The sequence below is a fragment of the Carassius gibelio genome, chromosome B5 (assembly GCF_023724105.1).
Source record: "Carassius gibelio isolate Cgi1373 ecotype wild population from Czech Republic chromosome B5, carGib1.2-hapl.c, whole genome shotgun sequence".
NCBI classification, from domain to species: Eukaryota; Metazoa; Chordata; class Actinopteri; order Cypriniformes; family Cyprinidae; genus Carassius; species Carassius gibelio.
The window spans coordinates 125,468-138,055 of record NC_068400.1 but is presented as its reverse complement, the minus strand read 5'-3'; the positions used below and the strand labels follow the sequence as shown (position 1 = coordinate 138,055).

Genomic DNA, 12,588 nt, shown 5'->3' with positions numbered 1-12,588 from the left:
AAACATTTGATTATGGGTTTAGTTCACCTCCTTAGTTTGTTGCACTTATTATTTACAGGCATCTAAACTATGTTATTTAAATAAGGAACACAATACAGTTTTGATTTGGTTTATGTTGCTTTACCTTGATCTTTATTTACAGGGAGTGCACTAATTCCATATTTCTTTGTGTTGAGTGACCTGGACCAGTTGGGGGCGGTCCCTTCCTGGTTGGGTAAAAGGAGTGGCTAAGGGCTGAGGAGACCTATATCTGGGAGCCAGCTCATTAGGCCATACCGTGTCTCACCATGTGCCAGGGGGATTTTGTCCTTCGTTAGCTCTCAAGTGCCCAAGTGTTAGTGTTGTTTACCCCTTCAATGTTATTTGGTTTTGTCAACCTGTTATAAAAGCTTTCTTCTGTGTCTTTTGGGGCAGGTCAGTGTTTTGTTTAGTTAACCTTGTGTTATGAGTTGATGTATTTGAGTTTATATTCAGTTATTTTTGTGGACCTCTTTTTAGGCCTAGTTATTAATTTTGGTCTTTATGTAATTTTTCAATACTTTGGGTAATAAAAACCCACGTTTTTTGAAAAACCTCCTGTGTCCTCTTGCCTCACTGTCTTGGTCCCTGACAATTGGTGGCAGCGGTGGGATCATCCAGTGACGGACACAGGATTTTTTTTTTTTTTTTGAGTTATTGCCCAACAAGAAGAAATGAATCGTGGTGGAAGAGGTGGCAAAGGCAGACAGCAAGGGGGAGCTGAAAGCCAAACTGTATCCGACAAGCAACCTGTTTGTGAAGAAGGAGAAAATGGAGTGGAAAACACTGAAGATGAAGGAAAGGAGCCAACCCTGTCTGACCTGGCAGCCATTCTTCGTGCACACATGGGACAGCAGGAGGCCCGGGATGAGAAGCAGAAGGAAGCAACTACAAGACAAGAACAGCGGTTTAAAACACTTCAACATCAATTTCAGATGCTGCAGTTGGAAGTACAAGCCAGAACATCTCCACTGTCAGAGCCTCCACCAACAGATTCTGATCAAGATCTGGAGACCTTTCCACCCAATAGAACTCGTTCTCAAACCCAAATGGATCCTACTGTTGGGATGGATACAACTACAACAGCTACAGGTCAAGTCCATCCACACCATGTGCCCAGACTAGAGAAATTTACTGATGAAGATGATATTGAACACTTTCTTGTTGCATTTGAGCGTATTGCCTTAGCCTGCAGATGGCAGAAGCCAGACTGGGTTTTTCATTTAATGCCATTGCTAACTGGTAAAGCTAGAAGTGCTTATGTGCATATGGACATTGATGACTCCATTGATTATGATAAGGTTAAAGGTGCCATTCTTTCCAAGTATGACATTAACCCTGAGACCTACAGGCAAAGATTCCGTTCCCTAGAGGTGAGCCCTGATGAGAGCCCAAAGGAATTGTATGCAAGAATCAAGGAGCTGTATGGAAAGTGGATCCAGCCAAAAGGTAAAACAACACAAGAAATTGGGGAAATTATCATGCTAGAGCAATATTTGAGAATGGTGTCCCCTGAGCTGCGGATTTGGATCAGAGAGCACGACCCAGGTTCTGCCATGGAGGCTGCTAAACTAGCGGATGTGTTTGTGGCAGCACGGAGGAAAGGACAGCCATGGAGCTATAACTCATGGGAGACCCCAAGAGACGGCCGTAAAACCCTGCAGCAGTATCAACCCATCCAGCAGTACCAACCAAGACCAGAGGCTAGCAGGGGTAAGGTTCCTACAGGGGAGAACCAGTTGTTTAGCAGACCATCGCAACCCTCAGGTAGAAAACCAATCTGCTATCTCTGTGGAATAGAAGGCCATACAAAGCCCATGTGCCCTAAAAATACAGCAAAGTTGACTCAGATGTGTGTTGTACCGCGCCCTCATGGGGATGCTGTTTTCAAGAATGACCAGGCTGTAAAGATGGCTGATGTTGAAGTTAATGAAACTGCTCTCAAAGCTTTAATTGATACCGGGAGTGATCAGACACTTGTGCACAGGAAGTTCGTACCAACCAATATTATCAACCCCAGAGACACCATCCCTATATGTTGTGTGCATGGTGATGAGAAGAGTTATTCAACTGCTGACATGTATATCAAAGTTGACAGTCAATCATATCTTTTGAACATTGTGGTAGCTGATAAATTGCCTTATCCTGTTGTTCTAGGACGAGACCTCCCAGTACTTTTTGATTTGTTTGAATCGGACAAAATCAGAAAATGCTATGCTGCTGTCACTAGGGGGCAGGCTAGGAAGTCTAACGAGCACCTGGAGATCCTCAGTACCTTGCCATTCTACAGCGACGAGGCAACACCCAGGAAGTTGCGTAAAACTCGAAGGCAGAAAAGACAGGATAAATTCCTTCACACAGTTGTGAAGTCACAAACTAACATCCAGCCAGAGTTGCCTTTAGGATTTCAAATGCCAGCCAGTATCATAAACATGCAGAAATCTGATCCATCTTTAGTATCTCTTTTTCAGAAGATCAAGGAGATAGGAGATGAGCTGGACGTGAGCAAAGAGGAGTACATCTTGCAAAATGGCATTCTCTACCGTCAACAGGAATCCGTATTGCAGCTAGTGGTCCCCAAAGCAGTTAGAGAGGCTATACTAGTGTTGGGGCATTCCGTTCCCTGGGCTGGCCACCTAGGTAAGCACAAAACCACAGCCCGCATTAAACACCATTTTTACTGGCCTGGACTGCGTAGAGATGTTGCTGAATTCTGCAAAAGTTGTCCTCAGTGTCAAATGACATCTGCTAGCCTTCCCTCCAGAGCTCCACTCCTACCACTCCCCATCATTGCCACTCCATTTGAACGCCTTGGGATGGACATTGTTGGTCCTGTTGAGAAGAGTAAAGCTGGGAACCGTTACATGCTGGTTATAACAGACTATGCAACCAAGTACCCCGAGGTGTTCCCATTGAAGTCCATAAAAGCTAAATCTGTTGCTTTTTGTTTAGTTCAGTTATTTTCAAGAGTGGGTTTCCCTCGTGAAATACTGACTGATCAAGGAACTAACTTCATGTCAACTTTGTTGAAGCAGGTCTATCAATTACTTGGCATCAGGAGCCTGAGAACCACCCCTTACCATCCCCAAACGGATGGGCTGACAGAACGTTTCAACAAGACGCTAAAGCAGATGCTGCGCAAGTTTGTGAACAGCAGTGGTACAGACTGGGATCTCTGGCTGCCATACCTTTTATTTGCATACAGGGAAGTACCCCAAGCCTCCACTGGTTTTTCTCCCTTTGAACTTCTTTATGGACATGATGTCAGAGGCCCTCTTTCTCTGCTGAGAGAAAGTTGGGAGGGAGACCAGGGGAGAGGGGATTCTGTTAATGTGGTATCCTATGTTGTGCAGATGAGAGACCGATTGGAGAAAATGAGTGAGCTTGCGCAGTCACACATGGCAGAGGCCCAGAAACAGCAGAAGTCCTGGTATGATCGCTCAGCCCGCCATAGATCCTTCAGCCCTGGACAGAAGGTTCTAGTGCTTCTTCCTAGCGATGACAACAAGCTTTTGGCAAAGTGGCAAGGACCATTTGAGATCCAGAAGAAACTTGGGCCTACCACCTATCAGATATCGACCACAGGTCAGTCACGTTCAAATAAAGTACTGCATGTGAACCTTCTGAAGGAATGGGTGCAACGAACTGAAAAGAAAACTGAGGTGATGCTCGTCAGAAGCATTCTGGAAGAGGAGGAAGTGGATGAGCAATACTTTCCTTCAGAAGGTCTTCCAGTGAACTTTGATCTCAGTCATCTCTCTGAAGACCGACAGCAGCAGGTGAGAGCTATCTGTAATCTTGAAGTGTTCCAGGAGAACCCTGGGAGGACTGACCTTGTTGAACATGATATTGTCCTTAAAGAAGGTGCGGCTGTGAGACGACTCAGTTACAGGATCCCTGAGCGCCTGTTGACTGCACTGAAGGAGGAAGTAGATCTAATGCTGTCCCAGGGTATCATAGAGGCTTCAAAGAGTGAATGGTGCAACCCGGTAGTCCTTGTACCGAAAAAGAATGGTAGCATAAGATTCTGTATTGATTTCAGGTATTTGAACTCAGTTTCTCAGTTTGACTCCTATCCAACACCAAGGATTGATGATCTGCTTGAACGGCTGGGGAAAGCAAAATTCCTGACCACATTAGATCTTAGCAAAGGGTACTGGCAAGTACCCCTGACTGAGCGATCCAGAGAGCTGACCGCCTTCCGGACTCCATGGGGCCTATTCCACTTTACGGTGCTTCCATTTGGCCTTCATGGAGCGCCAGCAAATTTCCAGAGGCTTATGGATCAGGTACTTCGTGATTGCTCTCCATTTGCGGCAGCCTATCTTGATGACATAGTTCTGTATAGTGACAGCTGGGAGCAACATCTGGAACATCTGTGCACAGTCTTGGGCTGTCTTCACGCTGCTGGGCTGACTGTAAATCCTGCAAAGTGTGCCTTTGCTGCATCTGAGACGGAGTACCTGGGCCATATCATTGGGAATGGGATGATACGGCCACAGGTTAGCAAAATCCAAGCCATTGAGTCATGTCCTTTACCCCAAACAAGGAAGCAACTCCGATCCTTTTTGGGCATGGCAGGTTTTTATCGTCGCTTTATTCCGCAGTTTTCAACCAGGGCAGCTCTGCTCTCAGACTTGACCGGGTCCAGAAGTCCCAATCAGATCCAGTGGACCGAGGAGGGAGTGGCAGCTTTCCATGATATCCGGCAATCAATGAGTAAGCAACAAGTGTTGTATGGTCCAAACTTTAATGACCACTTCTTTGTGCAGACTGATGCTTCCGACAGGGGTCTGGGTGCTGTACTTCTTCAGGGGCCCCCTGAGAACCGCCACCCTGTGGCTTACATTAGCAGAAAGTTGTTCCCCAGAGAGGTCCGTTATTCGACCGTGGAAAAAGAGGGACTGGCTATCAAGTGGGCCCTGGATTCCTTCCGCTACTACCTCCTGGGTAGAGAATTCACACTGGAGACCGACCATAAAGCGCTACAGTGGATGGAAAGGATGAAGGACACCAATGGAAGAATCACCCGGTGGTACTTGGCCCTGCAACCATTCCGCTTCAGCATCCAACATATCCCAGGCAAAGAGAACCAGACAGCTGACTACCTGTCTCGCTGTACCAGCGAGAGTCCAGAAGGGGGGGAGTGTGTGATGGCTACGGCCACACAGGGTAACATCACCTCAATTCAAAACATTTGATTATGGGTTTAGTTCACCTCCTTAGTTTGTTGCACTTATTATTTACAGGCATCTAAACTATGTTATTTAAATAAGGAACACAATACAGTTTTGATTTGGTTTATGTTGCTTTACCTTGATCTTTATTTACAGGGAGTGCACTAATTCCATATTTCTTTGTGTTGAGTGACCTGGACCAGTTGGGGGCGGTCCCTTCCTGGTTGGGTAAAAGGAGTGGCTAAGGGCTGAGGAGACCTATATCTGGGAGCCAGCTCATTAGGCCATACCATGTCTCACCATGTGCCAGGGGGATTTTGTCCTTCGTTAGCTCTCAAGTGCCCAAGTGTTAGTGTTGTTTACCCCTTCAATGTTATTTGGTTTTGTCAACCTGTTATAAAAGCTTTCTTCTGTGTCTTTTGGGGCAGGTCAGTGTTTTGTTTAGTTAACCTTGTGTTATGAGTTGATGTATTTGAGTTTATATTCAGTTATTTTTGTGGACCTCTTTTTAGGCCTAGTTATTAATTTTGGTCTTTATGTAATTTTTCAATACTTTGGGTAATAAAAACCCACGTTTTTTGAAAAACCTCCTGTGTCCTCTTGCCTCACTGTCTTGGTCCCTGACAGAGGGACATCTCACTATTGCCATCTTTATACAAAGTCTTTATGAAGTGCCTGCTTTCAATAATACATTTTTGGCTGGTTGATGCTGGAATTTTGTCTAACAAACAAAAAGCTTACATTGAGCGACAAGGCATGAATGAGCATGTTTTTTTGCTTAAAAACTGCGATTGACGATTTTAAGCATGAATCTGCTAAGTTATACATTGTCTTCCTAGATTTCAGAGATGCCTTTGGCACATAACCTCATAGAGTCATGATTAATGCATTGAGATACAGTTCCCTAAGATGTGTGTAGACATAATAAAAGATGTATATAGTGACTCCTACCTGCAAGTGATCTGTGGAAAAGACCAACACCACTTGAAGTAGGAATCAAAACTCGCTGTCCATGGAGTGCTGTAAACTTTATCATTGCAATAAATCAATGGCTAAAATGGCTCTGTACATGTGCCCTGCCCCGCATCCTGTCACCGAACCCAGTCCAGGGTTATACTGATGATGTGGCCTTCGCATACTGAGATGAAGGTGTGATTAAAAACATGTTGTCATGCATTGCCAGATTCCTGACATGGTCTGGCCTAGTAAAGCACAGTAAATGTGCAGTTTTCTATGAGAGGAGGAGCGGTGGCAACCATTGGTATAGATCAAGGGCCGGCCAACCCCCCTCTTTTACCATCTTAGACCAGCAACTCAGTGAGTGCACTAGACATGAGACCTACAACTACCTGGCTCACAAGTTTAATATTGCTGGAGAATGGATTCTGCAAGTGACTGACATGGCACATCAGTTTATGACCAGACTGGAACTCATTGACGCATGACCTGTTTCTGTTACTCTAAAAGTGCAAGCAATAAGAGACATAGCTTTTTCTCAAATTCAACATCTTTTTGCAAATGTCCATCTCCCATAAAACGTATTGCGTGAAATGGACAACAGAACCGTAAACTTGGCAAGGAAATAGCTTGGAGTTCCAAATTGCATGTGGGAGTACATAGCCACAAGACAGTCTCACCTTATCAACATGCTAAACTGTGATGTCAGTGTGGGGCGAATGTCCAGAGCATCCTTGCTGCTGGATTTTAAAAGACGGAAGGTGCCACACGCATGCTGTGGGGAAGACAGCTTCTTGGGTTTAAAAAGAAAGACCAATGGAAAGCTAGGACGGGCACAGGGATTTGGTGTGTCATCAGACTGGCCAGACTTAAACAACCTAAGCTGGAGGACAGGTACTGACCTCCCACTACCAACCTGTAGAGGTCTCTGATGCAGTCGTAGAGGACACATCTGTCATCGTGGAAGCCAGGCTGCACCATAACAACACTGTCCACCCGCTCCAGCCTAGAACATCAAGGCAGACTCTCCTGTCTATTCAAAGAGCCCAAAATATGGAGTACTGGTCAAATCTAAAACTCCAGGGAAAGTTGGCAGAACTGCCCTGCGCAGACCACTCTGTATCACACACCGTTTACAGCAATGCTACCATCAGTGAGGAGATCATAACTTTCCGTGTAAAAGCACATCTACAGGTTCTTCCTACAAAATACAACCTATGACTGTTTCCCTCCACCCATTCCCCCCTCTGCCTGCTGCATGATCCTCCTCAACATCTGGTGTAAGTAGCCTACATCATGAACAGCTGTTCATCATTTAAAGGACTATATACTGCCAGACATGACTGACTTGTGGACCTCATGGCTGCTCAGATTCCCTGTGTGGCTGATGAGCAGATCTTTAAACACATTACTGTACAGTCTGAATGGTTCAACTCACCTGCAAACACTTTTCTAGGAATTGCTAATATACCAGATATCGTTTACATCTCTCAGAAAGGCAAAACAGTTACACTATTTGAGGTGTCATGTGCATTTGAATTGTTTATGGAGGACTCTTACTGCTCTAAGATTTTAACATATCAGTCATTAATGTCAACCACTGAGAACCTTAGGTACAAATGCCAGCTTATTGTGCCGGTGTTTGGTAATCTAGGTCATGTACACAGGCTGGTGATCTGTGGACTTTGCATTGGGAGGCTATCTACAATAAGGGTTAAACAGTTGGCAAAGTACTGTTCAATCTCAGCAATAATAGGAAGCATGTTTATTTGGAAAAGGTGATGTTTCCTGTACCCACAAAACTGTATTATCCATAACAATGTGCAGATTTGCTTTATCTATTGGATTATTTAAAAAAATATATATTTATAATGAAATATGACTTGTAATGTGGAATCAGTATATCAGTATAATGTGGAATAAAGTATACAGATAAAGTATAAAGTATGTGTGTTTATATATATATATATATGAGTAGCCTCCAATAAAGTTTTTGGTGCTTGCATGTACTGCTCACTAGAGGGCGCTAAAGTTTTTTGCCGTATTAAACTATGCTATGACCGGTTGTAATTCTAAGGCATTCTAATGTAATGACTGTTATATATCTGGTAAAAGTTCTGAAGTTGATTATAAGTGTACCATTTGCATTTGGAAGCTGTTGTAAAGCCACATCATGAGGTCAAATTATGCGAAACAGACGATTGTTAGGGCTCCAAAACAAAATAAACCCATCAGAGAGATGGCAGGAACATTAGGAGTGGCCAAATCCACAGTTTGATACATTCTAAGAAAAGAAAAAAACAAGAAAGAAAAAACAAGAGAAAAGAATGCACTAGTGAGCTCAGCAACATAAAAAGGCCTGGACGTCTATGGAGGACAGCAGTGGTGGATGATCAGGGAATCCTCTCCATGGTAAAGAAAAACCCTTTCACAATATCCAGCCAAGTAAAGAACACTCTCCAGAAGGTAGACATGTCACAGTTTTTTTTTCTGTTAGTGCTTCGGTGACCTAAAGGGACATTAAAGTAAAGGTATTTACTTTTTCATACATTTAAAATCTAATTTTCAGTAGACTTTTTATGTGCAACACAAAACTTCATTTACAACAAATATGTACACAAATCTGTCCAGGAATGTGTTACAATGTAATAGTTTCAGTTATTTCCACATGGAATGTTTCTTTGAAACTGACATACATATAGACAGCATTATATTCTAAAAAAGAGAGGTTGAAACCCTGAAAAAGGCTTCTCTGAGATCACTCCAGTCTGTGCATTCTTGGACAGTATGGCTTCTGCTTTAACAAGGGATTCTTTCAGCTGTGGAGAGAAGTGTGAGAATCCCTTGCAAACAAGAAGGTATAGAGTAAACGAGCAAAGAAATGAAGGGTATGGCATGAAAGGTCCATGCGAAAGGTAAACAACACCGTTCCAGCTTAGACTTGGTGTTCTATTTAAAGGACTGGGCACCAAGACACACCAGTCTTCAGGAGCATCTGCTGCAGGTACTGTAATCTTAGGTAGACAAATAATGCAAGATTAATACAATTTACATTTATTTATTAATGTTTTATGTTTGAGTCTCTTTGAAGTTTGAAAATGGTTAAAAATGACTGTTGAGTCTGTTGATATATTTCTTTCAGTGGGTGACCATGTTTCGTCTGTGTTTCCCACTCTTCCTGTGTTTGGTTTGGCTTGGACTGTTCTGTCACTCAGGTAAGAAAAGCTGACAATTTGGGGATGTATACATCACCTTTCAAAGTTTGGGGTCAGTGTGATTTTAGTTTTATGTAAAACAGCAATACTGTGAAATGTTAAAATTTAAAATAGCTCAATTTTCATCAGCCATTACTCCAGTCTTCAGTGCCACCTGGTCATTCAGAAATAATTGTAATGGGCTGACAATCTTACTGTTATCAATGTTGTTGCAATAGTACGTTATTAAAACTGCTTAGTATTTTTGAGGAAAGTATGATACTAATTTTTCAGCATTCGCTGATAAATGGAAAGGTCAAAATAACATTTATTAAAAAAAAATAATAATACAAATTTCTAGCAATGTGAAAGTCTTTACTGTCACTTTTGACCAATTTAATGCATTATTGCTGAATTAAAGTTTTTATTTTCTTAAAAGTTCTAACTGACCCCAATCTAATTGATTTATTTTATAATTATTAATTTTTATACATCTTCACCATTGTATGTTTGCAATGATATTTTGGTAATAATTTCTATGAAGCCTGCATTTATAATGTATTTTATGTGTATTCTTAAGACATTATAATGTAATTATCATATAAGTGTTTTCTCATAACTTGATCTTGTTTAAGAGCTGCACAATATATAACTATCTTTATAGTGCTCATGAGTGGTTGTTCATATTCGAGGGTTTTCTATTATGGTAATATTAATTTCAATTTGAGCTGGTTTAAGGTTACTGATAACCCTTTTGCATCTAAACAATGCATTATGGTTTTTGTAAGGCACTATGCATGCATCACAATGCATTATAAAAAGGCTTCATAGAAAGTGTCACTGAATTTATTTTTTATTTATTTAATTAATTAATTAATTAATTTTTTTTTTTTGCTCTCAAGAGCTGTTACATTTAGTAAAATTATTCTTCTAATAGCTCTTGTGAACTAGATCAAAATTGCAAAGATGGCAGAAACAGCTAAAGGCTACCAGATTTGAGGCACTTTTAAGATGAAATATTCTGGCTTTGTCAAACATGCTGAAAGTCTGAAAGAAAACTGGCAGAAGATTGAGAACAGACAATAGCTCAACTGTTCCTCTCAAACACGGGACTGCTTACAGAAACAGACAGCTCTACTTTTTGTGCATATGCACAAGTTTAACAGTCAGTCACTGTGAATACAGAATAGGTAACATACAAGGATAACAGACGAATGGAAGCTTATGAATAATGTGATATCCTTGGCATTAAATCCAGACTGTAAGAATAACTCTGAGCACTGTATACATTAACTACTCTATATGCAGTTATCATTTAGTTTAAATATTCAGTTTTAGGAATAAAATTACTTGATTGATTTTTCTTCAGAAGTGGTGATGATTTGCCTTAAATTAAGGTCAGTGCAGTAATTTAGAAAGTTATGCAGCTACTGTCCACTTTCCTACCAGATGTGCCTCATTCTATTCAAGCTTTACACATTACTTAGTAATTACTTCTCATGTGCATTTATTGATTCCTAGTCTTACAAGAGTTACATCTATGCTGTCTTTACATCTGTGTATTTTAATATTTATTCAATTAATTAAACATTCAATGTGCTTCTATTTTCCTTAAAGAGGCCATGGAAAACCAAGGTGAGTTTTAAATTCTCTTTATAAATTATTTCATTGGTATCCTGCAAGTGCAATGGGGTTCCAAAATATCCTAAAATATGATGATTGGTGGGTAAAATATTAGTTATATAATCTCTTTTTTATTCCATTGTTGCTGAAAGTGTATAGATTTAGTATAGTTTTTTTTCTTTTTCTTTTTTTTATGATTTTTTTTTTTTTTACCTTTTTCCCCATTGTACCCTATACTAAACTATATGATTTAGAATTGAACATTGATGTTCTGTATAAATATATGTTCTCCAATCTTTCGTGTTGACCTCTCTTTGCCTTTCTGTTTGACTTATAGCTGAATCAAGGGAAAAAAGGAGTGTGCCTAACTGGGCGCTGACATCATCAGACTTTTTCGCCTGGATTGAAGAGCTGCGTTCTCACGCTGGCTATGACAAGATCGAGGAATTGGCCAGAACCTTCTGGGCTCACTTCCCTTCCGCCAGCCGCCTGGGTTATGACCCTCCCGCTCCAGAAGAATAATGCCAACTGAGTTTGAGTCTGTGTTTTGGATACCATTTGCCCTTTCGTTATGGCTCATCTCTTGGAAAAGGAGACAAACAGTCTTTATTATTTAGCGTAACTTGATTTGAGCCAGGGCAAGATACCCAGAGAAAAGTTCATTGTATTTTTTTTTTGTTTAAAAGTTACATAAAACCCCTTATGTAATGGCATCCAAAATCCAGTAAAAGTATCTTGCTCACAAACTCTTTTATTGACAAAATACTTGCTGCTCCTGATTCTTCTTTAAAATAAATGCACATTCTGGATTTGTATTTGCTATAAAACAAATAATATACAGTATATCAATATAAATGTATGCTACACACAGGTATGGTAGATGGCCATATAACTATTGTTGAGCAGCACGCAGGTGTGCTGTTATCAGTGGGAATGCAGTCCAGGTGCACAGAGATGACCTCTGAATGAGGGTCATCCCCCTCGGGACAAGTACAGTACATGCAGGAACACGGTTTGACTGTAACAAAATCACTCCAGTATAACATCACGTGTAAACTTTTCGAAAATACAAAGAAATATAAACACATATCATAAAAGCACATGTTTCAGCGATTCTCTTTTTACTTTGAACTTTATTTGGCTTGTTTTGGATATTATGTTATTTTGTTGGTAACATTTTTCAATCCATTTACAATAGTTTAAAAAAGGCTGAAAATGTATCATTTAACAGACTATCAGTGAACATCATATGTGTTTGTAATAAACAAATCCATCCATATATCTGTGGATTTTGATGTGAGAGTACAACAGGTGGTGGACTTTTTCAGTAGAAGGAAGTGCTATTATAAGTTATAAGCTGATGTTTTAGCTAGAAGTGAATGTTAACATGGCTTAATTATGAATTTGATTCTTATAAACAAACAACTTTTCACTTTTCACAAGAATTAAACTGATTTAACTTTAATTCCGATGGCACCCATTCACTGCAGAAGATCCATTAGTGCACAAGTAATGCAATACTAAAATTCTCAAATCTTTCTGATTCTTCTTGAAACTATTTTGGTTTAAATATTCCTTTAATGCATTAGGGATCATGACCAACTTTTTTATAGAATATA

General features: G+C 40.7%; 1 protein-coding gene across 1 annotated transcript; it reads left to right on the top strand.

The window, feature by feature from the left end:
- The first annotated feature begins 9,126 nt into the window (after positions 1–9,126).
- LOC127958562 (otospiralin-like) lies at positions 9,127–12,066 on the top strand. Its single transcript, XM_052557463.1, has 4 exons — positions 9,127–9,156; positions 9,295–9,367; positions 10,964–10,981; positions 11,307–12,066. The coding sequence occupies exons 2-4, from the start codon at positions 9,304–9,306 to the stop codon at positions 11,489–11,491; spliced, it is 267 nt and encodes an 88-aa protein (XP_052413423.1). The 5' UTR covers positions 9,127–9,156; positions 9,295–9,303; the 3' UTR covers positions 11,492–12,066.
- The last annotated feature ends 522 nt before the right edge of the window (positions 12,067–12,588 follow it).